Source organism: Cnephaeus nilssonii (genome assembly GCF_951640355.1).
Source record: "Cnephaeus nilssonii genome assembly, chromosome: 13".
NCBI classification, from domain to species: Eukaryota; Metazoa; Chordata; class Mammalia; order Chiroptera; family Vespertilionidae; genus Cnephaeus; species Cnephaeus nilssonii.
This window is the reverse complement of record NC_137084.1, coordinates 56,927,926-56,951,368: the sequence shown is the minus strand read 5'-3', so window position 1 is coordinate 56,951,368 and position 23,443 is coordinate 56,927,926. Positions and strand designations below refer to the sequence as shown.

The 23,443-nt window shown below is 39.9% G+C and overlaps 1 protein-coding gene across 1 annotated transcript; it reads right to left on the bottom strand.

The window, feature by feature from the left end:
- Nucleotides 1–186: 186 nt before the first annotated feature.
- LOC307109642 (tripartite motif-containing protein 64-like) lies at nt 187–6,808 on the bottom strand. The gene is made up of 7 exons (XM_079788464.1): nt 6,707–6,808; nt 5,279–5,690; nt 4,608–4,703; nt 4,072–4,302; nt 3,294–3,316; nt 2,320–2,417; nt 187–855 (listed from the first exon to the last, which is right to left on the bottom strand). Exons 2-7 carry the CDS (start codon nt 5,684–5,686, stop codon nt 362–364), a joined length of 1,350 nt encoding a protein of 449 aa, XP_079644590.1. The 5' UTR covers nt 5,687–5,690; nt 6,707–6,808; the 3' UTR covers nt 187–361.
- Between the last annotated feature and the right edge of the window lie 16,635 nt (nt 6,809–23,443).

Genomic DNA, 23,443 nt, shown 5'->3' with positions numbered 1-23,443 from the left:
GCAGGCAGGCGAGCAGTTGGGAGCCAGCAGTCCTGGATTGTGAGAGGGATCCCAGATTGGAGAAGGTGCAGGCTGGGCTGAGGGACAACCCCCCCTCCGTGCATGAATTTCGTGCACAGGGCCTTTAGTCAACAATATAATTAATTTATTATATATATGTTTAAAAAAAAACAACAGAAAAGACAGTTTATGAGCACACTTATGCCTTTATTCTGGTTATGCCATTTTATAAACATACAGTGATTATGTTCCCTTAAAGTACAATGTGTTAGGTATCACCCTGGTGCCTCACAGGACATTTCATAAAAGTAGTTTCCAGAGACATGGAAATTCATCAAATAAATGGCCAAAACGTAACTTTTTATGAAGCTTCAAAGCAGAGGAAAGGCTTCAGAGGGGAAGAGAAGGAGGAAGTAGCTAAACTACATAAGAGGGAGCCATTGCCAGCATCATGGAAGCTCACAATTCCTTTGTCATAATCCAGGTACACTCCAATCTTACCCACAGGCATTTTCACATGATGAACTAAGAGTGGGCGGTTAGTGGAGAGATAATAATGACCATTCAGCTTCAATGAAAATAGAAAAGAAGCTTCTTCAAAATCAATAATGAAATTGGTATCTCTTTTGATGATATCTTTACAGACTCCAAGAACCCAACACAAATTGCGTGGCACATCCACCTCCCAGTAATGTCTACCAAAGGTGAAGGTATGCGTTCCCCATGTCGCAAAGCTCCGCACTCTCTGGGGCTCCCCGGACGGGTTGGGATTGCCATTTCCAAACAGCATACCCCTCACATCCTCAGAAAGGTTCATGCACATACTGATGGTTCCATGACTCAGGACATTATCCACTGCAGAGAGAGGCAAAAATCAGGTCAATAAGTGGAATTTCCATGGCCTGAGGGGCAGAGTCTCTTCATTTGTCCCTCCTCCAAAAAATTACAAAATAAAGACAGCAAAGAGAGTGCAGATTGGCTCATCTACAAAGAACAAGGGTTATCACTATGTCTACAGCACACAGAAGTCCTTCACAGTACACAGAAGAAGAAAACAATACCTCCACACATATCACAAAGGGTGTGACAGTGTGAAGCAGAGATTTAATGTCAACCTCTGGGTAGTTTGTTTCAGGTCACACATAAAACCTTTTCTTTCCTTTAGAAAACTCTTCTTGTGTTAATTGTCCTTGACACTATTTAAGAAATAGACAGCACTTTGCTATTATGTGGGTTATCTTTAATAATAAAAGAGTAATATGCTATTAGACCAGACGTCTTTCCGCCGTCCTTCCAGACAACCTTCCAGACGAAGCTGGGGCTGCAAAGAAAGCCCGGGTCCTAGGTGCCTGCCAGTGGCCAGAGGGAAGCCTCGGTCCCTGGTGCCAGAGGAAAGCTGGTGCCAGCAGCCAGGGGAAGGAAACCTTAGTCTTGCACTAATTTCACACATCCAGCCTCTAGTCCTATATAATAAAGAGCTAATATGCTAATTAGACTGAACAGCAGAACAACCATCCAGACGACCTTCCAAACAAAGCTAGGGCTGGGAGGGCCAAGCCCCTTGCAGGAATTTCATGCATTGGGCCTCTAGTTGGAATATTAGTGGAATCTGTTACATTTTCAAGAATATAAGTATTTGATTGAAATACATATTAGGCATAAGTTAGTAATTCCTGAAGAGAATGCTTTGGATTTTTATTATCTGTTCAGACCCTGCATTAAGTCTAATCTCAATCTCAGTTCTGAGGTTTAGACCTGCTCTCTACTATGAGCCTAATATGATTGCACCATGGTCACAGATCCTTCTCTGTCAGTGGTTTTGAAATTGTTCTAACAGCACTAAAATTATTCTGCTTGTGACATTTTCAGTCCTTTTTTGGACTTTCTGATTTTATAAGTAATACATATTCTTAGTGCAATGCATGATAAATGCATTGATAATATACAACAGGTTAAATCCATCAGTGTCATATTAAAACATTCAAAAGTGGGGTAACTGAGTAAACATACAATATTGATGGCTACTCTGAGAACTAAATATTCTATCTCCTTGTGACCACATGGTCAACCTCATTGCTCTTCTCTTCCTCTATGTATACCAAACACCAATAAAAATAGGTATCTTGCTTATATTGAAAATATCAATATAAGTTACAAAGTTCATTGCGATATGACTACACAAGGGAAGAAGATGTAATTTCGGAAAGTGATGGACTGCCTTCATGACAGAAAAGATAAAGTTAAAATAGAAAAAAACAACCTTATAAACCTAAGAACCAAAAATAAATTGAGGCCTAATGCCACAGGGCAAGCTCTTACCTCTGAACTTGTTCAGCAACTCCAGGAGTCCATTGCAGCACCAGGAAGTGAGGTCCGGATTCACTGGTTGAGGCTTTTGATTCCGCACCAATTCGGTCCTGTGAAGAATGACATCAGTGACATTTGGAGGCAAAGGTTAGTCACAAAACCAGTCTAAAAATCACAGCTTTTCATCCAAGATATTTCATCAGGATCCTCTCATTCTGTGCTAATGGAGTATACATTATAGTCTACCCTCTTGGGGATATAAGAAATGTTACCTTACTTCTTTTCTAAATTTATAAATTATATCATGTGCCTACCTCCCCATTCTTCTAAGATTTTATTGCATTTCTAAAATGATTGAGAATAATTTCCTCCATCTACTCCACCTCAAGGAATCAAACCCCTGGGTATCTGACAGGGAGCAGAATATCCAGGCAAAGCCTTTGGGACTTGAGTCTCAGAGTCCTCACCAATGAGACATTCAGAGTCTGAAAGGGGAGTGTCCACAGAGCCATATAGGTTTGCTCTTTTTTTTCTCAAACAAGGAAACCTAACTCCTGCCTGGCAGCTCTGTTCCTGAAGGTCTAACTTCTTAGGGGGCACCAGGAGGTCATTCCCCTGAGCTCTGCCTACAAGGGGGACATGCAGTAATGGAACAGGCTGAGTCATTGCTAGTCCTGGGAACAAAAGCCACCCCAATCCATTCATAGGAATACTCCCTCTTTCCGGCCTTTTTCACCTTCCAACTCTGCAGTGTAGGTACTTTTTTTTGTGATACCTTAAAAAATCACTCCTGTAATGTTTATTGTGCTAAATAGGGAGAGGATGGGAGTGACGTGCTGTAAGAAAACCCAGAAGGGCAGATGTTTTAGGTATTTTTGAAAGAAAACAGAAAATAGCTACAGAGGATAATTTTCTAGGTCAAAACATGTACAGCACCCTCATCAAGAAGAAAATGACTTTCTCATAAAATATTAGTGTAAACTCACCTTTCCAACACAGTTCCCAAATCCTGCAAAACAAACAGAAAAAGAAGGTAAACGTTCAAATTATGTCCTTTTACATATTTTCTAGAGTTTGTTTTTATCATGTACTTTTTCCTATTCCCCTTTAAGGAACAATCAGAGGCCATCGTAATAATAGCACTTAAACTAAAACACGCAGACCTTCCTCAAGGTGTTCCGAGGATGGAAGGAGGTCAGGCAGGGAAGTGAAGTGATGCAACCAGGTCTAGGTTTCCAATGTCACTCATTGCCCTGTTATTCCCAAGGAGAGATCTGACCATTTATAACAATGAAAGCAAAACAGGGAATCCAATGAAAAACAGAGAGATCTGTAAAATTGATTGCCAAATTCTAGAAATCTTGTCTAGGCAAGGGTCAAAACCTCAATGTTTTTAGCAAGTTGCTTTATGGCAATCGCAGAGAGTGACAGTGGATTAGGAGAAGGTAAATAGAAAATTACCACAGAAAAGTTAATGTTGCCCTGCTCAGAGATTGCCTGAATTTGGACAATCTGTCTGTGGAGGAGGTGCTTCAGATTACACTGACATCACTTTCTCCTACGTCAGCTACTTGGGCCAAAGAGTTCCCAAAGATTACCAGGATACAAGAAAATAAGTGACTGACTGGACAGACATGGTTATGAGCGTCAAGGAGCATAATCACTTAGCTGCAGGTAATGGTATATGCAGATATCATTTTGGTGTCATGGCCACATTGTCCAGAAAAGGATTCCAGACTCAACTGATGGACCCTCCCCTCTCACCTGGAGCATTTCGACATCTGGCTTTTGAAATATTTCCAACAGCTCTCTGAACATTTCTCTCAGGCTTTCTGTCTGTTGGGTCATTCTGATTTTGCTTTCCTCCAGTTGCTGGTAGATCTCCTTTGATTCTCTCTCTGTCGTGTCCAGCTGGAGGCGCTCCTCCTCATATAGAAACTTATGAATCTTCTGATATTCAGCTCTGATCATCACCTTCCTAAGGGCCACATACTCCTGCACCGATAGAGACTCAAAGGGATTACACAAGCATGCTGGGTGGGACGACCAAGCCAGTGGGGGGCTATGAGGGGCATTAAGGCCTATGGGGGGGCAGTTAGGGGCAACCAGGCCATCAAGGGGGCAGTTGAGGGAAACCAGGCTGGCAGGGGAGCAGTAAGGGGAGATTAGGCCAGCATGCAGAGGCAATGAGGGATGATCAGGCCAATGGAGGGGGAGGGGCAGTTAAGGATGATCAGGCAGACAGGCAGGTGAGCGATTAGGAACCAGCAGTCCAGGATTGTGAACATGGTCATTCCTACCTTCAATGACTCAGCTTTGCTAGCTTCTATCTTCACATTGTTTTGCATTTCTTGAGCCATATTCCATAAGAAGCCCATTCTCTTGCGAAGTTCCTCCTGCAAAATAACCATGAGATTTAGTGACACCTAAGATGGTTATTGTAAATTTTATCGTCTTTTTTATGGTTAAAGACAGATGTTGATAGCACTGTCACCTTAAGTTAAAATGGAGAGGTCTGATCTTTTCATATTAATCTAATTTTATTCTTATATTTGGAATATCAGCAGTGACAGAAACATAACAATGAGTTTGGGGAGACCTTACAGAAAATAACCATTTCTTGAGAAATTGGCACCCAGATTTTCATCTATCCTGACTATGAAGAAGTCAAACTTGCATCAGAAGCCAGTATTCTTTGTGCTAGCCACCTGCCCCACAATAGCACCAATTCTACATATTTGGACAACATATCTAAGGAAATCTACCTTAGCAAAGGGAAAACACCACTATGATTATAGTGTCCAAGTTGACCAACAGCATTGCCCGGATATACTTATATTTTGCAATTTACATTGAAACATCACCACCTCCTCCAGCTCCATTCTCATCAATATTTTTTTATCATCATCCTCATCTTTCTCTCTCACTTAGGAGCATACAACTACCAAATTGCATGAGAGGCACCACTTACCCTGTATTCCACAGCAGCCCATTCTGTTGGGCGGTGGTTGTGAAGCATGTGCTCCGGGGAATCAGAGCAGTTCCAACAGAGCAGGTTCCTTTCAGCGTCACAAAAGACCATATTTGCTGCATCATGTGCCACACAGATCTCCTCAGAGCTGTTGATGGAGTCAGCTCTGGCCTGCCTGCGTAGGGAAGCCATGTTCCTGAGTTGGATGTTGGTTTTGAAATTTGGCTTCTCAGACACGTGTTTGCAATTAGGACAGCACATTGGAGATGGGGACCCCTCCCAGTAGAGCCATAGGCAGGAACGGCAAAAGCTGTGCCCGCAGTCTAAGGTGACCGGATCTAGGAAGTAGTTCATGCAGATGGAGCAGGTGAGTTCCTTCTGCAAGACTTGCAAGGTGTCTGGATTCATGTTTCTAAAATTAAAATAAAAGGCAGACAAAATGAACTATTATTTCTAGTTCAGGAAAATATTTTTTTCCAAGTCAGTTTATTTAGTTCGTCATAGCACCTTCACCTTTTGAGTTGGTGAATGTTCAAACTATACTGATAATCAGCAAAAATTAATCAATTGATTTAAAAAAAAATATCGCCTTGATTGGTGAGGATCAGTTGGTTGGAGCATTGTCCCAAACACCAGAAGGTGGCAGGTTTGATTCCCAATCAGGGTACGTGCTCAGGTGGTGGGTTTGATACCCAGTTAGGGTGCATGTTGGAAGCAGCCAATCCATGTTTCTCTCTCATCTATGTTTCTGTCTGTTTCTCTCTCTCCTTCAATCTCTCTGGAATCTTTTTTTTTTTTTTCAAAATGAAAAAAACAAAAAACATTGTGATGTTGTCTCTACACTAAAAAATCCAGAGATGCAGTTAATGGAAGCATGACTGGTTCATCTTTATTTCTGATATTCTTCCATGTGCCCATTTCCACTACCTGGGAAGCCCTACAGTTGTTCAGATCTATTTCACAGTTTTCAAATGGAGCCTGGAAACTTTAGGTTTTAAAGAAATAGCAAATAGGAGCTTAACAAGGTTTCTCTAACTATTTGAACACATTTTTTAGGTTAATTTATATGAAGACTTTTACATGCATACATTATGTTGAATATTTTAGGTAGTTTATGATTTCCATAAATGCATAAAAACTAAAGAAATCTCTTTTAGGTCCTAAAAAAAAATCCAGTAGCCATATGGTACTAAAATAAAAAATAATTAAGCAATCTATTATAGCAAATATCAATATATTGCAATGCTCTAATCACAGATATTTTAAATATTGATGTCAATTCAATTAACTAGGAAATCTACTTGTTAGCTGGGAGAAAATCCATGCTTTCCAACAGATAAATTGGAAGTATTTTCATGAGAGAACATAGGCATGAAGATATTTACTTTAAATTCCATACTCACCAGATTTTAAAATTAGTGGACTTACCTTTGGGAGTTCTTTTGAAATCAGAGTCAGTAGAAACTCTGCGCTCAACTTGCAGCTCCAACGATAGTCAGTCTACCCTGGAGAAGAAGTGAAGTGGCCTCTGGAAAGACTAACCTCTTATAACCACCTAAGGCCACACCCACTTGCTGAGATTGGTTATGTCTTCAAAAGGTAATGGGATAGTATGATTACTGGGATAGTAGGGTTACTGGGTTAGTATGATTACGGGGATATTAGGATAACTGATTAAGTCTAGAACTTACAGAAAACAACACTTGGGGGCTGACACCCTAACAGAATGTAAATGTGTTTTGAGATAATATCCATGAAACTCCAATTATGCAATACAGTATTATTAACTATAGTCACTATCTTATAGATGCTCTAGAAAATCATTTTTAACAGAAGAACCAAGCTCCATGGCACCAGGTCAATAAAAAGGGACCTTCAGTTCACCTCACATGGCAGGGAGGGGACAGGTGGGGAGTGCTCTGAGAACCCAGGGCAGAAGCAGCAACACAGCCCTTTGAACTAGAACAAGGATTTTAACATGTCCAATGCAAGGCTCCCTTCACATTCTTCACCCGCACACCCTGAGCAGAGCCGCTTGACTTTGCTATTAACAACCATTGATGAATTCCAGTTGATATTAGCGTGATTGGAGGGATGAGTGAACAAGTTATAAAATTGCTCTCAGGACTCCTTGGGAAAATAGAGAGACATGAACAGATACTTAGGAAAAACAGCCCCCATCAGGTTCACCTGGTCATCTGATTTTCAGCTGATAGGAGCCACTGTTGACTGGAAGATCCAGAACAGACCTTAAGCCAGTTATGAACCTGGCGTCCTCAATATGCTGGTAGCAACAGCCTGAAGGCAGGAGCTTCAAGCTCTATCAGGACTGGGTTTCAGTTGAACATTGGAAAGTATGTTACGGCACCTTCAGATGCTATTTCATATCTCTTCAGAGCACAGTAAATCCTAGCATATCTCTTAACAGATCAGTTATGCAAATACTTACTGCTCACTAGCATACTTGGGATTCAATTGAACATATTTCAGAGGTTTTACTGGGTCAAATGGGAGGTCAATTTTTAATTTGTTTGTGGAAACTCCAGTAACTCCACTCTTAGGAATATATCCCAAGAAACATGAAACACTAATCAGAAAGAACATATGTACCACTATGTTCATAGCAGTGCAATTTACAATAGCTAAGATTTGGAAACAGCCTAAGTGCCCATCAGCAGATGGGTGGACTAGAAAACCATGGTACACCTACACAATGGAATAGTATGCTGTTGTACAATAGAAAGAACTCCTACCATTTGCAACAGCACGGATGGACCTGGAGAGCATTATGCTAAATGAAATAAGCCAGCCAGAGTAGGATCAGTATCACATGATCTTACTCATTTGTGGAATATAATGAACAACATATACTGATAAACAAATATAGATCCAGAGTCACAGAAACATTGAACAGACCATCAAACCTCAGAGGGAAGGCAGGGAGATTAGGCAGAGGGCGAGGGGGCAGTTGAGGAGGAGAGGAAGAGATCAACCAAAGAACTTGTATGCATATATGGTAAGCATAACCAATGGACACAGACAATGTGTAGGGGTGAAGGCCAGGGCTGGGGAGCAGGTGCAGGCTGGGAGAGGACAATAAGGGAAAAAAGGGACATATGTAATACTTTCAACAATAACAAATTTATATATAGATGTATATTTCAGAGGTACTCAAAAACCCCAACTAATGATAGCTTTTGTAAGATATGTTTTTCAAGGAATATGCTTATAATCATCTAAATTGTCAATTGCATAGGCAAAATATTGTTCATAAAATCCTCATATTACCTCATTAATATTTGCTTTCTTATTATTGATCTTAGGTTCTTTATTTGAACACCTCCTTTTTCTCTGATGTTTATTAATTTAACTTATCTATACAAAGAGCCAATTTCTTAAGTTGTTCATTTTAACTATCACATTTTTTTTCAATTTCAGTATTTTCTGTGGTTATTATTATAATTTTATTCCTAATTTATTTGGCATGGGTTTCCTTTCCTTTTTTTCTTTTAATTGATTTCAGAGAGGAAAGGAGAGGGAGAGAGAGATAGACATCAATGATGAGAGAGAATCATTAATTTTCTGCTTTCTGTATGCCCTGCTGGCGGGGATTAAGCCTGCAACGGGGCATGTGCCCTGATCTAGAATCAAACTGTGACCTCCTGGTTCATAGCCTGACGCTCAACCAATGAGCCATGCTGGCCAGGCAATTTTGCTTTTCCGCACCTCCTTGAGAGAGGCTTTTCTTCTTTTATAATATACTAGAGGCCCGGTGCATGAAATTCGTGCATGGGGGTTGTGTCCCTCAGCCCTGCCTGTACCCTCTCCAATCTGGGACCCCTCCCACAATCCGGGACTGCTGGCTCCCAACTACTTGCCTGCCTGCCTTCCTGATTGCCCCTAACTGCTTCTGCCTGCCAGCCTGATTAATGCCTAACTGCTCCCCTGCCAGCCTGATTGCCCATAACTGCCCTCTCTTGCCAGCCTGGTCACCCCTAACTGCCCTACCCTGCTAGCCTGGTCACCACAAACTGCCCTCCTCTGCAGACCTGGTCCCCTCAACTGCCCTCACCTGCAGGCCTGGTCACCCCCAACCTCCCTCTCCTGCAGGCTTGGTCCCCCCCAATTGCCCTCCCCTGTAAGTGTGATCCCCCCAACTGCCCTTCCATGCAGGCCCGGTCACCCCCAACTTCCCTCCTTTGCTGGCCTGGTCACCCCTAACTGTCCTCCCTTTCAGGTTTGATAGCCCCCAACTGCCCTCCCTTGCAGGCCTGGTCCCTCCCAATTGCCATCCCTTGCGGGCCTTCTTGTGGCAGCCATCTTGTGTCCACATGGGGGCAGCCATCTTGTGTGTTGGAGTGACAGTCAATTTGCATATTACTCTTTTATTAGATAGGATTCATTTAGTACCCCACATTTTTTTCTAAGCATTGCTTTAATTGCAACTCAAAATTTTGTTTGGATCATCCTTAATTTTACTCAATTAAAAATATTTCCAACATATATTTGCATCATTGTTTTTCCTTTAATCCATGCAGTTCCATGAGAACCACATAGAATAAATGTTGTGCCAACAAGGATGGACTGTGCCAGGCTGGGACTTGTATGAGCTCAGCCTCTCTCCTCACCTCCATTGCTCCTTACCACAGGTAGTCCCACAGTACAGGCTGAGACTCCCAAGCTTTTCACCAAGTGGTTTCTAGCAGACACTGGAAGGACATTAGAGGACGAGAGGAAGAGAGAGGCACTGTATTTCTCCACTCCCTCTCTACCTGGAGCACCATCTCCTTCAAAGTTCCTGGTTCCTTCCTGGATTTTGGCCCTGAGGGCTGGTAACACATTTACACTCTTATTCCATGTTCTGGGATGGTAGTGTCTCCCTGCTTTTGCTAGTGTCTGGTTGTTTCCCTGTCTCTTGTTTGGCTTCTCAACTCTTCCTTCACCAGTATAACCAATTCCTTGCATTATATCCCCTCTTTTAAATGTCCTGATTAATTTTCTTTTTGTTGTTTAGATTCTTAGAGAATCTAGCCCCCTTCCATATTTTTTTAAATGTATTTTATTGATTTTTTATAGAGAGGAAGGAAGAAGGATAGAGAGTTAGAAACATTGATGAGAGAGAAACATTGATCAGCTGCCTCCTGCACACCCCCTACTGGGGATGTGCCTGCAACCAAGGTACATGCACTTGACCGGAATCGAACCTGGTACCTTTCAGTCCACAGGCCGAAGCTCTATCCACTGAGCCAAACCGGTTTCGGCTCCCTTCCATATTTTTAAGTCTCAAGACAAATTATAATGAAATACAGCACTGTGTAACAAATTATACCTTAAAGAATAAAATAAATGCTGAGCTATAATCTGTTCAAAAGTAAATTCAGTGTACCCTATTTGTATTTCCAAGATGAAAACATATTTTGTTTCTCCTCTTTTTTTTTGTTGTCACTTTTTTTGTAATACCTACCTGAGGATATTTTTTCAATTGATTTTTATAGAAAGTGCAAGGAAGGGGCAGAAACAGAGAAAAACATGGATGTGAGAGAGATACATCAATTGGTTGCCTCCCACACATGCCCCAACAGGAGCTGGGTATGGAGCCTGAAATGAGATACCTTGTTCTTGACCTGAACTGAACCTGGGACCTTCAGCCTGAGGCTCTGAGCCAAACCAGATAGGGCTTGTCAGAGATTTGATTTATGCATAACTGTGAGCTTTGAATCAGTAAGTTTGAAAGTCTTTTTTAACCTATATCTACAAACTAAATTTTTTAAAGATATATGAAGAATTTCATTTCACTACCTGTATTCCCAGTTGATTTAACACAATCAACCCATTTATATGAAACACTTGTTTTCATCTTAGCATGGTTCTATGCATCTGGGGTGAACCAAAATAGGATAACTGGGGTCTCTCCCAAGGAGAATAATTGTATAATAAGAAGGATGAGGCAAACACCAAATCATTTGGGAGACATGGTGGATTTAATGACAAGATTTAATAAAATAGAACTTAATGCTTAATTCATTTAAATATTGAAATAATGAAATTTATTATAAAAATATATTCTGAATCCCATATGTATTTTTTAATTTTCTAGTTGCCACATAACAAAACCATTTAAAATAAATTTTAATAATATACTTAACCCAATACATCCAAAACATTATCATTTCAGCATATCATTACTATTAAAAATATTAATGAGATATTTTACCTTTTTTCCTACAGTTTTTGATATTCTGCATTTATTTTACTCCTACAACAGAACTCAATTCAGACTACTCACATTTCAAGTGCTCAAGATCTGCTGTGACCACCCAACTAGACAAAACCAACTTAGGCAAATCACCCATCCACATGGGGACACCTGGTTGTCAAATCCTTAGCTGACAGAACAACTTCAAGTACTCTGAGTAAGGGAGGGTAGGTAGAAACCCACACTCTCTAAATTCCACAGAAGGCCAATATAAATGGTCTTATGGTAATAGTTTTGGAGGAAACTTTGTCACAGTTAGCCAGCATGGTTGCTATATAGAGCATGATTCATGGGACGATGTAACTCTGCATCCTAATAACCCCCAGTGAGGGTCTTTGTTTTCTGGAAAATGTGGAGGACTGAATTTCATTCCTTGGTTCTTCTGTAGAATTTCCAAAGACTAGATAATTTTCTTAATGTTTTGAACTACATTCTTAAGCAGAGATGAAGTTATGATAGGTGCAAACAGGAGTTTCTCAATATGATGGGATTTGCGTAATCTTTTTCTCTTTTTAAAATGGAAAGAACAGATACCTGCGGGCGGTAGATAATGAGATCAGATGGTTTCATTCCATTGCTTGATCTTACATTTTTTAGACCCACATAAGGTGACCATGTATGACTTTCAATGACCTTTCACTCTAAACATAAAATATATTAACTACAATAGGTCTTTTGCATAGATTTTTTTTTTCAAATAGACGTTTTAGAACAGTTTTATATTCACAGTAAAATTGAGGGGAAAATACAGTTTTGCCATATGCCCACTGACCACCCTATTCTGAATATCCCCCATTAGAGTGGTATATTTGTTATAATTGGTGAATCTACCATGACACATCTTTATCACCCAGAGTCCCATAGATGAACCCATAGTTTACCTTAGGTTTCACACTTGGCAATATACATTCTATTGGTTTAGACAATTTATAATGAAATATAGTCACCATAATGTATCATACAGAATAATTTCACTACCCTAAAAATCCTCTCTGCTGCATTTGAATTCATTATTTGATTATAAATATTTTTATAGTGGAGAATATTTTTATAAGGCAATTAAAAATAAATATTTTCTTATGAAAATAAAAAACTCTGAGTTCTCTCAAAAAATAGTCCTTTAAGTTGAAGTGGTTTGTAAGCACTTGGAATTATAAGTTTTATTTAAAAGAACTGTTTTAGTTTGTGAATATTTTTAATGTTAGAAACATGTCACAAAACAAGAAGAGTTTGAATGACTTTGATGACATGTTTACTACTCAATAGCAGTACCATTTATGGGTGCTGAGTTATTGGTCTGAAACTACAACCATTGTGGGTCATGGGACCTGTATCTTGAAGCATAAATTAGTTGTAGTGAGTTAGAAAAATTCTGAAATCGCAGAGCACAATGATTTCATAGATCAAAAGTTTACAGAGGGCTGATGAGCTTCCCTGAAGATTATCTAAACTTCCTTAACTATGAAAAACAAGAAGCAATCAAAACATTTTCGATGAGATGGGTCAGGCTGAGTAGTGTCTCTTGGTAAAGGTGTCCTTTCAACTCTGGGTCACTACATTAACCCTTTCTGTGACCTGATCCTCTCATCCTCCTAATTTATTCTTGTTCCATAATCCTCTTGACTCTGCATCTAAGCTGGCAATCTTATTGTCTTAATCTAATTATTATGATAGTTTTTGCATCCCCTGGTAATAGATATAATTCTATCTTACTAGAATGGCTGGGACTGAATTTCAAGGGTAGAGGTCTTAACAGTCTGCATTTTCATTCTATACTTCTTTGTGGCTTGGCTTTATGTTCTTATTCCTGTTGTTTTTATCTCCTAATGTGAACACACACACACACACACACACACACACACACACACACACACACCACACTCTCACCCTTAGGGGAGGGAGTTGGAATTGAATTATGAATATTGAGCTGATTAGACACCAGGCTATGGAGAACTAGCTGAGGTTACGCACCCTCTGGCAGATGACCCACTACCTGGAGACTGTCCCTGGAGGCCTGCCCCTGCCCCGGGGCTGCTGTGCAGGCCTGTGACTGCCCTGATGTGCCCCATCGCCTCCCAGGTACAGTTCTCCTGGACCCAGTATCTCCCAAATCAGAGAAACCATGTGGAGCTGGTGGCACAGGCCATGCAGGAGCTATGTCAACACTGCCCAGGCCCCAACTGGGGCCCAGTGCTGGCGCTCCTGACTTTCACAGGGTTCCTGCTGGAGAGACAGTGGCCATGCCAGATGTGGGCACTGAAGGAGTGGGGAGCCACCATTGACAAAGACTGCCAGAGCCTGGTGACCTTGCTGTGAGCTTGGCTCATGGGGCAGTCCCACACCTGGCTGGAGACACAAGGCCGCTGGGATGGCTTTTGCCAGGACTTCAGAGTGCAAGGCCTCCTTGGAGCAGACTGCTGGCTCGGGTGCTTCTGCCTTGCCTTACACTAACAATCTTAGCCTACTTGGGTGTAAAATTATTATGAGTTGCAAAATTTTTACCCCATTTCTACCCGCCTACCTGTGACCAGCCAAGTAAATTTGGTACGTGAAAGAACAGAGTAAAGAACCTTCTTTTATATATATATATATATATATATATATATATATATATATATATATATATATATATATTATTGATTTCAGGGATGAAAGAGAAGGAGAGAGAGAGAGAGAAATATCAATGGTCAGAGAGAATCATTGATGGGATGCCTCCTGTACACCTGCTGCTGGGTATCAAGCCCACAGCCCAGGCAGGTGCCCTTGACCAGAATTGAACCCAGGGACCCTTCAGTCTGCAGGCTGATGCTCTATCCACTGAGCCAAATATAGGGTTAAAGCACCTTCTGAGACCTTTTTATGGGCATGGGATAAGGAGTCCTGTGGTGATACTGCAGCCAGTGTTTTAGCTCCTGACAAAAACTCAAAGGTGTTAGGACAAAGGCACTAGAGTGGCTCTTCTCTGTCTGGGGAAAATGGGAATCTAAAGGCTTATTGCTCCCATGAATAGTAAAAGAACCTGCATTTCATTAAACGGGAAATAAGTGCTATTTACTTACTACGTTTGGATTAATATGAGTATGAGACTCTCATTTATCCACAATCCCATGTGCTACTTCTGTCCAATTATCCAGGCACTGGGTCCGGGGTGAAATGATGAAATGATATCAAAAGTGCTCTAATTACCAGTCTAACAAAGAATGTAATAGTAACACCTTCATAAGGAATTTTTTCTAAAGCCTTTGAAATTGAATTCTTGTGTTTCTGAAGTTAATATTAAGACTTTAGCCTTAGCTGGTTTGACTCAGTTGTTAGAGTGTCAGCTTGTAGACTGAAGGGTCCTGGGTTCAATTCCAGTCAAGGGCACATACCTGGGTTGTGGTCTTGATGCCCAGAAGGGAGCATGCAGGAGGCAGCAATCAATGATTCTCTCTCATCATTGATGTTCCTATCTCTCTCTCTCCCTCTCCCTTCCTCTCTGAAATCAATACAAATATATATATTTTTAAAATAGTTACTAATTTGAAATCCACATAATAGAACATTATTTTCATTTGTATTTTTGAATTATTAATGAATTTGAATATTTTTAATACCTGTTTCTATACTGGTGGCATCCTGTTTTAGATTTGTTTATATTGGTAATGGTCATGGCCAGTAGTATTTCGAACCTTGAGCTTTTGGATTTTTTTATTGATTTTCCAAAAAAAATGTTTTTGTAATGGTTTTATTGTAACCACATTTGCTGAAAAGGAGGTTTCCTGTCTTTGGGGTAGGGGAAGGAGCAGGGACGCTTAGGAGAATGTGAGCTCCCCCTCTCCCATCCTCTGGCATTAGTGAGGAGACAGACTGTCCATCAGGGACTTCAGAAGAGGTTTCCCACTCTTTTATCTTTGTATTTGATCATTAGTTTTCATATAATTAACCACTGCTTTGTGCTCAAGTCTGGTTGTACTGTCATTTCCCTGTGACTTCTAAACTTGAAATTTTACTTCCAATTTTTAAAATTTGACCAAAGAGTTCTTCCACACTTGTTGCTTATGTTTGGATGCAATGTGAAGTGAGATTGGAATTCACTTTTCTATCAGTTGCTAAAGAAACTTATACAACATTATGTTTGAATATGTCTTTCTTTCCCCATTGATCTTTTATGTATCCTTCATTACAAATACATCCTTATAGAGCACTAGCTAATTTTCCAGACCATCTATTCTTATATTTCCATGTAGTTTTTAAAATATTTTTATTGATTTTTTAGAGAGAGGGGAGAGAAAGAGGGAAACAGATATTCTGTCAGCTGCTACCTGGAATGGAGCCTGAAACCCAGGCATGTGCCCTGATTGGGTATCAAACCAGCAACCTTTCAATGCAGAGCTCTTTCTATGTAATTGTGCACTGATCCCCAAGGATTTGATATTTGTGTGATCATAAGGTGTTTAAGATAACACAGATGTTCACCCACAAAATTGTACCTTAAAAAAATCCTTCATGTTTAAATATTACTTTTCCTCATCTTAAAAATATGTTCAAATTATGTTTTATTTGTGTGACTTTATACAGAAATAATCCTAAAATGATGGTTTTACAATATTTGTTATTCCAGATAAATAGAATTTTCCCACATGGAAGTGAAGAAAAGAATTCTTTGTGGAGGTAATGACTTTAAGGAGTGGGAGAAAGAAGGTGTGTTCAGGAATAAGAGTCTGCCTGAAGTCTGATGGAGAGATACTGAAAGCACAAGAGAGAAAGCTGGAGGAGGCTTTGGTCACATTGTGAAGGCCCGACAATGGTCAGATGGGGATTTTGCACTAATGAGTTGGCAGGGAAGGAGCATCAGCATTTCTCAGCAGCACAGTTGCCACTCAGGATGTCAGAAGTGGGTCTTTCTTTGAGCGATATGGCAGCCCATATGCTTAGAGTGAAGGGACAGAAGCAGCAAAAAATTAAATAAAAATTCAAATGTATGCAGGTCTTGATATGAGATTGGTTTTGAATGACAATGGGATGAGAGGAACCAAAGACAATTCATACATTTCTTGTTTAAATAGCTCAGTGAATGAAATACCACTAAATGAAATGAAAGAAATATTTAAGGGAGTACATGGAAGTTTAAGTTACAAGGCTCAGGACACCAGATGCAGGAACTGTCCCCAGTAGTAGCACCATTTTAACCATTGAGACTTCATCCATCTGATTCAAATTCCTCTAGTCACTTTTCTTGATTCAGAATGATTTGTTTAACTAAAGTATATTCTAAATAATCCTGAAGTACTTATGGATAGACTTACCCAATTTTTAGTACATCGTGCTTTGCCTAAAGTAATTCTGAGTCTTTAGTTTCAGAACATCTCAAAAACACTACCACATCCCAACGTGCTGATCCTGGTAGGAATAGAATTCAGGAGGGGAGACCAGAACAACTCATACCATCCTTCCCCAGTTTCTGCTGCAGAAGCAGGACCTAGAACAATAGGGCTCTAGATAGGGGTTTCCTCTTGAACCTTGCCTGGTTCTCACTCCAGGGCCCATAAATGCCTTCATAACCTGGGAACCTGGCTGGGTAGTGTCTGGGAGCTCTCTGGGTTGTGCCTCCAGGACAGCAGCCAGGGGAGCTCTGGGCCTCTGTCTCCTGGACAGCCTTGTTCTCTCAGCTTTGCACCCTGAGTTGGCTGTGTTAGTAAGCCAAGGTCAGGATCATCTTGGTCACATCCTTTTGGTAAGAAGGCTGCCCAAATACCAAGATCTCAGCCTCACCTTCAGGGTCCTCCTGACTGACCTGAAGCAGGTTCTGCAACACACACAACTTGTGGAATATGCTCTCCACCTCCGTGGCCAGACTTCACTTCCACTAGCCACCCCTCCAGGTGAAGTGCCTTCGGACTCTCCAGGGCTCAGAGTGGATCCAGGAGGAGCCCTTGGTGATGTGTCTGAACACCTGGAATGGTGTCCCTTCCCCCTGCTCCACTTGCAGGAGCATCTGAACCCCCTCGTGGTGGCCATGCTACAGAGGCCCTAGCTGTAGCCTGGTTTTTATTCTGTGTGTGTGTGTGTGTGTGTGTGTGTGTGTGTGTGTGTGTGTGATTTTATCAGCGTGAAAAATACAGAAAGCCCAGAATCAGGTACAAACCCCAAAACTCTATGATATCTGTGATCTGTTCTTTCCATTTTCTCTTATTCTTTTATTCCCCTTTCTCTTTATTTTCATCTTTCTCTACATTTTTTACAATGGTAACATGCTTTCTATTTAGCTGTTTTGATAGACTTACCAGCTTTAATTGTATGATGTGATAAGTTTTGAATAACCTGTAGAGTTGTGTAGAAAAGCAAGTCACAAACTGTAGCTAATGCTAGGCGACACAACAAAAGAGATGAGTGTCCTTTGAAAATGAGCATATTTGTAACATTGTACTGAAAGCTTCATGTTCAATCGGGGAAATAAATGTATTTCACAAAGTAATTTAAAAATTAAGAGGTTATTTGAGTTGACTTCTCACATCATTTAAAGCAGTTTTATGTCAATTTTTTACATTTTTCTATTTATTTTGTTGTTGTTGTTGTTGCTTAAGGTATTATATATGTGTCCATATCCTCCCATTGCCTCCCCCACCCTACTCCCATACATGCCCTCATTCCCCTGCAGTCTCTGTCAATTGGTTATGCTTATATGCATGCATGCAAGTCTTTGGTTGATCTCTCCCCTTTATCCCCACCCTTCCCTACCTTCTCTCTGATGTTTGAGCATCTGATTGATGCTTCTTTGTCTCTAGATCTGTTTTTGTTCATCAGTTTATGTTGTTCATTATAATCCATAAATGAGTGAGATCCTGACTCATTTCTCTGACTGACTTATTTCACTTAGCATAATGTTCTCCAGCTCCATCCATGCTGTTGCAAATGGTAGGAGTTCCTTCCTTTCACAGCAGCATAGCATTCCATTGTGTAGATGTACCACAGTTTTTAATCCAATCATCTGCTGATGGGCACTTAGGCTGTTTCCAATTCTTAGTTATTGTAAATTGTGCTGCTATGAACATAGGGGTGCATAGATCCTTTCTAATTGGTATTTCTAGTTTCTTGGGATATATTGCTAGAAGGGGAATCACTGGGTCAAATGGGAGTTCCATTTTTAGTTTTATGAGGAAACTCCAAACTGTTCCCCACAGGGGCTGCACCAGTCTGCATTCCCACCAGCACTGCACTAGGGTTTCTTTTTCTCTGCATCCTCTCCAGCACTTGTCCTTTGTTGATTTGTTGATAGGCATTCTGACAGGTGTGAGATGGTACTTCATTGTCCTTTTGATTTGCATCTCTCCAATGATTAGTAACTTTGAGCATGTTTTCATATGTCTCTTGGCCTTCCTTGTGTCCTCTTTTGAAAAATATCTATTTAGGTCCATTGCCCATTTTTTGATTGGATTGCTTATCTTCCTTTTGTTAAGTTGTATGAGTTCCCTTTAAATGTTGGAGATTAAACCCTTATCGGAGATAACATTGGCAAATAGGCTTTCTTGTTGTTTTGTTGAGGGTTTCTTTTGTTGTGCACAAGCTTTTTATTTTGATGTAGTCCCATTTGTTTATTTTCTTTTTAGTTTCCATTGCCCTAGGAGCTGTATCTTCAGCATATGTCTGAGATTTTGCTGCCTGTGGATTGCTCTAATATTTTTATGGTTTCCCGTCTTACATTTAAGCCCTTTATCCATTTTTAGTTTATTTTTGTGCATGATGTAAGTTGGTGGTCTAGTTTTATTTTTTTGCATGTATCTGTCCAATTTTCCGAACACCATTTATTTTTTTAAATATATTTTACTGATTATTTTATAGAGAGGAAGGGAAAGGGATAGAGAGCTAGAAACATGGATAAGAGATAAACTCAATCAGCTGCCTCCTGCACACCCCATACTGGGGATGTGCCCACAACTGAGGTACATGCCCTTGACTGGAATCAAACCTGGGACCATTCAGTCCGCAGGTCAATGTTCTATCCACTGAGCCAAACCAGTTAGGGCCCAACACCATTTATTGAAGAGACTGTCTTGACTCCATTGTATGTTCTTAACTCCTCTATCAAATATTAATTGAGCTTAGTGGTTTGGGTCAATTTCTGGGTTCTCTATTCTATTCCATTGGTCTATATGTCTGTTCTTATGCCAGTACCAGGCAGTTTTGAGAACAGTGACTTTGTAATACAGTTTGATGTCTAGTATTGAGATCCCTTCTACATTGATCAACTTTCACAGGATTGCTGCAGCTATTTGGGGTCTTTTTTTTATTACAGGTGAATTTTTGGAGAGTTCATTCTAGGTTTGTGAAATATGCTGTTGGTATTTTAATGGAGAGTGCATTGAATCTATAGATTGCTTTGGGTAGTATGGACATTTTAATGATGCTGATTCTACTAATCCATGAACATTTTTATAGATGACATGAGGAAGATGATGCTCTGAAATCTCCCTGGAATCCATAATGTAGGAAACCATAACTGAAATAATGTTTAGAAACACAGTGAAAGGGTACATTTCACGTTACTGACCCAAAAGTACATCTATCCTGTCCACAGATCTCTAAACATCTATATATATAAAAGCCTAAGCAACCATTACAACCAGCCAAGTGAACAATCCTTTGTCTGGTCTCTATGACATGCACTGACTCCCTGGGGCCAAATGCTCAATGCAGGATCTGCCCACTAGTGGTCCGTGTGCTCCCACAGCCAACCTCCTGCTGCCAGCCAACCTCCCATGGTCCCTCCCCTTGGCCAGCCAACCACCCAGCCTCGATTGGCCCGATTAGGAATGGGTGAGACGACCCCCATCAGCCCTGAATGCTGGCCAGGCCAGGGGACCCCACCCATGCAAGAATTCGTGCACTGGGCGTCTAGTTATGAAATAATGATGAATAAATTGTCAAGAGAGTGTTCTATTGCATAACACAAAAGTAACATACTCCTACATCTAGCTCCCAGGATTGCCTACCTTGTCCCCCGTCTAACTCCCTCTCCTGTAAGGTAATCATATCTTGGTGATTAATAAGCCCTGATTCTAATGATCATATCTTGATATTTATATAAATAAAATCATATGGTATATGCCCTCTGTGTATGATTCTTTTTGTTTAAAAGTATGCTGGTAATATTGCTATATTTCCCTGTATATAACAATTGTTTTTATTGTTTTGTCTCAGAGTATTCCACTATATGAGTGTACCACAATTTGTTCATGCTACTGTTGGTGAACTTGCTCATTTCCAACTGGGTAAGCATGAAAAGTGCTTCCATGAAGGCAGTACACATATCCACTTTGTGGTCATACACATGCATTGCTATCGGGTGTGTAACATGGACTGAAATCATTGGATTATAGTGTATTGTACTAACAAAGAGTTTGCCAAAGTGACTATGTCAGTTTACTTTAAGCAATAGATGGTAGCTTTGCTTCCTCTATTCTTCTGTTACCACAGTTCCTTACCTATTTTAATATCTGTGTCATTTTGTGTTTGACAGTGTGGTTTTCATTTGCATTTACCTAATGACAAATGCATTTGAACACTTTTCATAGGACTACCGGTACAAACCCATGGATGCCTTTTTTTTTTTTTTTTTAAGTAAAATGCCTGTTCAAATTACCCCTTCCAATATTTTTAGGTCTAGTTGACTTGTCTTTTTCTTATTGACTTTTAGAATTCTTTCTGTTCGTTCTGTAGAGTCATTTGTTGAATACAGATATGTCAAATATCTTCTCCCATTATTGCCATGCATTTTCAATGGTGTCTCAATGCATACAAGCTACTAAAATAGGAATACATTCCAGTTTATGATTAGTAAATTATGTGCCCCATTTAGGAAAATATTCACAGTTACATGGGAGTAAGCATACTACAGATTTATTTATTCATTTTTTCACCTTATATTTATTGTGATTTATTTTCTAAGTGTTGCATTGAATAGTGGGAAAAGACACAAATACTGTCTTTACTCTTAGGAATTTCAGTCTAGTAGCAATAAATAACTACCAATTTGATGAAAGTTTGTTGACTATTATGATAAGTATAACATGCTCAGAAAGTTTGGGTTAAGAGAAACTACACAGGTCTGTGGAGTCAAGGAGGACGTCCTTCAAAAACTGTTATTTAAGCCCTGGATGGTTTGGCTCAGTGGATCGAGTGTTGGCCTGTGGACTGAAGGGCCCCAGGTTCGATTCTGGACAAGGGCACATGCCCAGTTTGCGGGCTTCATCCCCGGTGGGGGGCGAGCAGGAGGCAGCCCATCAATGATTCTCTCTCATCATTGATGTTTCTATCACTTCCTTCCTCTCTGAAATCAATAAAGAAATATATATTTTTAAAAAACTATTATTTAAGCTGAAAAGTCATAAGTAACTAGATTTAGGGAAATTATAAAGTACCTCAGGCAGTGGGATCTACCCAACTAGGTCAGATTGAAGAAGAGATTTAGCACCATTTCTTTTGTTTATTAACCTGAAATATACACCTCTTTATTTTGCTATCAAATCTGGTTCAGATAGTCAAGTAACACACATCAGAAAATATTATGGCAAGTGAAAGGAACCAGATGCAAAACAAACACACATTGTGTGATTCCCTATACTTGAAATGTATATACTAGACAAGTCCACAAAGATTGAGAGTCAATTCTGGGTTGACAAGGAGGGCAAAAGAGTGAACAGGAAGTGAATATTAATAATTAATTGTTCCTTTTGGGGTAATGGAACTGTCCTGAAATTAGATAGTTTTGGTTGTTACAAAACCCTCTGATATTACTAAAATTACTGAATTAAATACAGTAAAGGGATGACTATTATAGTATTGACCTTTTACCTTAGTATGATTGTGTTTTTTCTTAAAAGCCATTGATTCATTAATTATATATAGGAATAAATGTTCCATCATAAACATTTTTACTAAAAGAAAATTTATAAACATAGGGGTGCATATATTATTTCTGATTGGTATTACGGGTTTTAAGGCTATATTCCCAGAAGTGGGATGGTCTGCTCAAATGGAAATTCTATTTTTAATTTTTAGAGGAAACTTTGTAATGTTTTCCATAGTGGTTACACCAATGCCCATTCCCAACAGCAGTGAATTAGTGTTCCCTTTTCTCCACACCCTTGCCAGCACTTACTGTTTGTTGAGTTTTTGATGATACGCATTCTGACAGGTGGGAGGTGATATCTCATTGTGGTTTTAATTTGAATCTCGGATGATTAGTGACTTTGGGAAAGTTTTCATATCTCTTAGCCATTTGTATGTCGTCTTTGGAGAAATATCTAATCAGGCCTTCTGCCAAATTTTTAAGTGGATTGTTTGTCTACCTTTGAGAGTTGTATGAATATTTTATATATTTTAGAGAGTAACCCCATATCAGGTGTATCATTGGCAAATATGTTCTCCCATACAGTGGGTTCCTTTTTCATTTTGATGGTGGTTTCTGCTGTGCAATATCTTTTTATTTTGATGTAATCTCATTTGTGTATTTTGGCCCAAGTTGCCTTTGCCCAATAGCTAAGCTTTGGAAAAAACCCACGTCCCCATCAGTAGATGTATAGCTAAAAAGCTGTGTGGTATTTACACAATGGAATATTATGCAGCTGTGAAAAACAGGTATGTCTTACCCTTTGGGATAGCGTGGGTGGACCTGGAGAGTATTATGCTATGTGAAATAAGCAAATCTGAGAAAAACAAGTATCACATGATCTCACTTTTTGTGTGGAATCAAAAAAAATGAATTCACCAATAAAATAAGGTCAGAAGCATAAAAGAATGGAACAGGCTGACATTCATTGATGAGGGGATTGGGGAATGAGAAGAGAAAACAAAATAACTTATATGCATAGCCCATGCAGAGGTGGAATATGGTGGTGAAGACCTGCAGAATGGGGAATGGGTAGGGG

Coding starts and splice junctions, on each gene's coding strand:
- LOC307109642 (XM_079788464.1), bottom strand. CDS start 5,686: ATGAATCCAGACACCTTGCAAGTCTTGCAGAAGGAACTCACCTGCTCC. Junction 4,303..4,607: donor GCAAAGCTGAGTCATTGAAG/GTAGGAATGACC, acceptor CTATCGGTGCAG/GAGTATGTGGCCCTTAGGAA. Junction 3,317..4,071: donor CAGATGTCGAAATGCTCCAG/GTGAGAGGGGAG, acceptor TTTGTTTTGCAG/GATTTGGGAACTGTGTTGGA.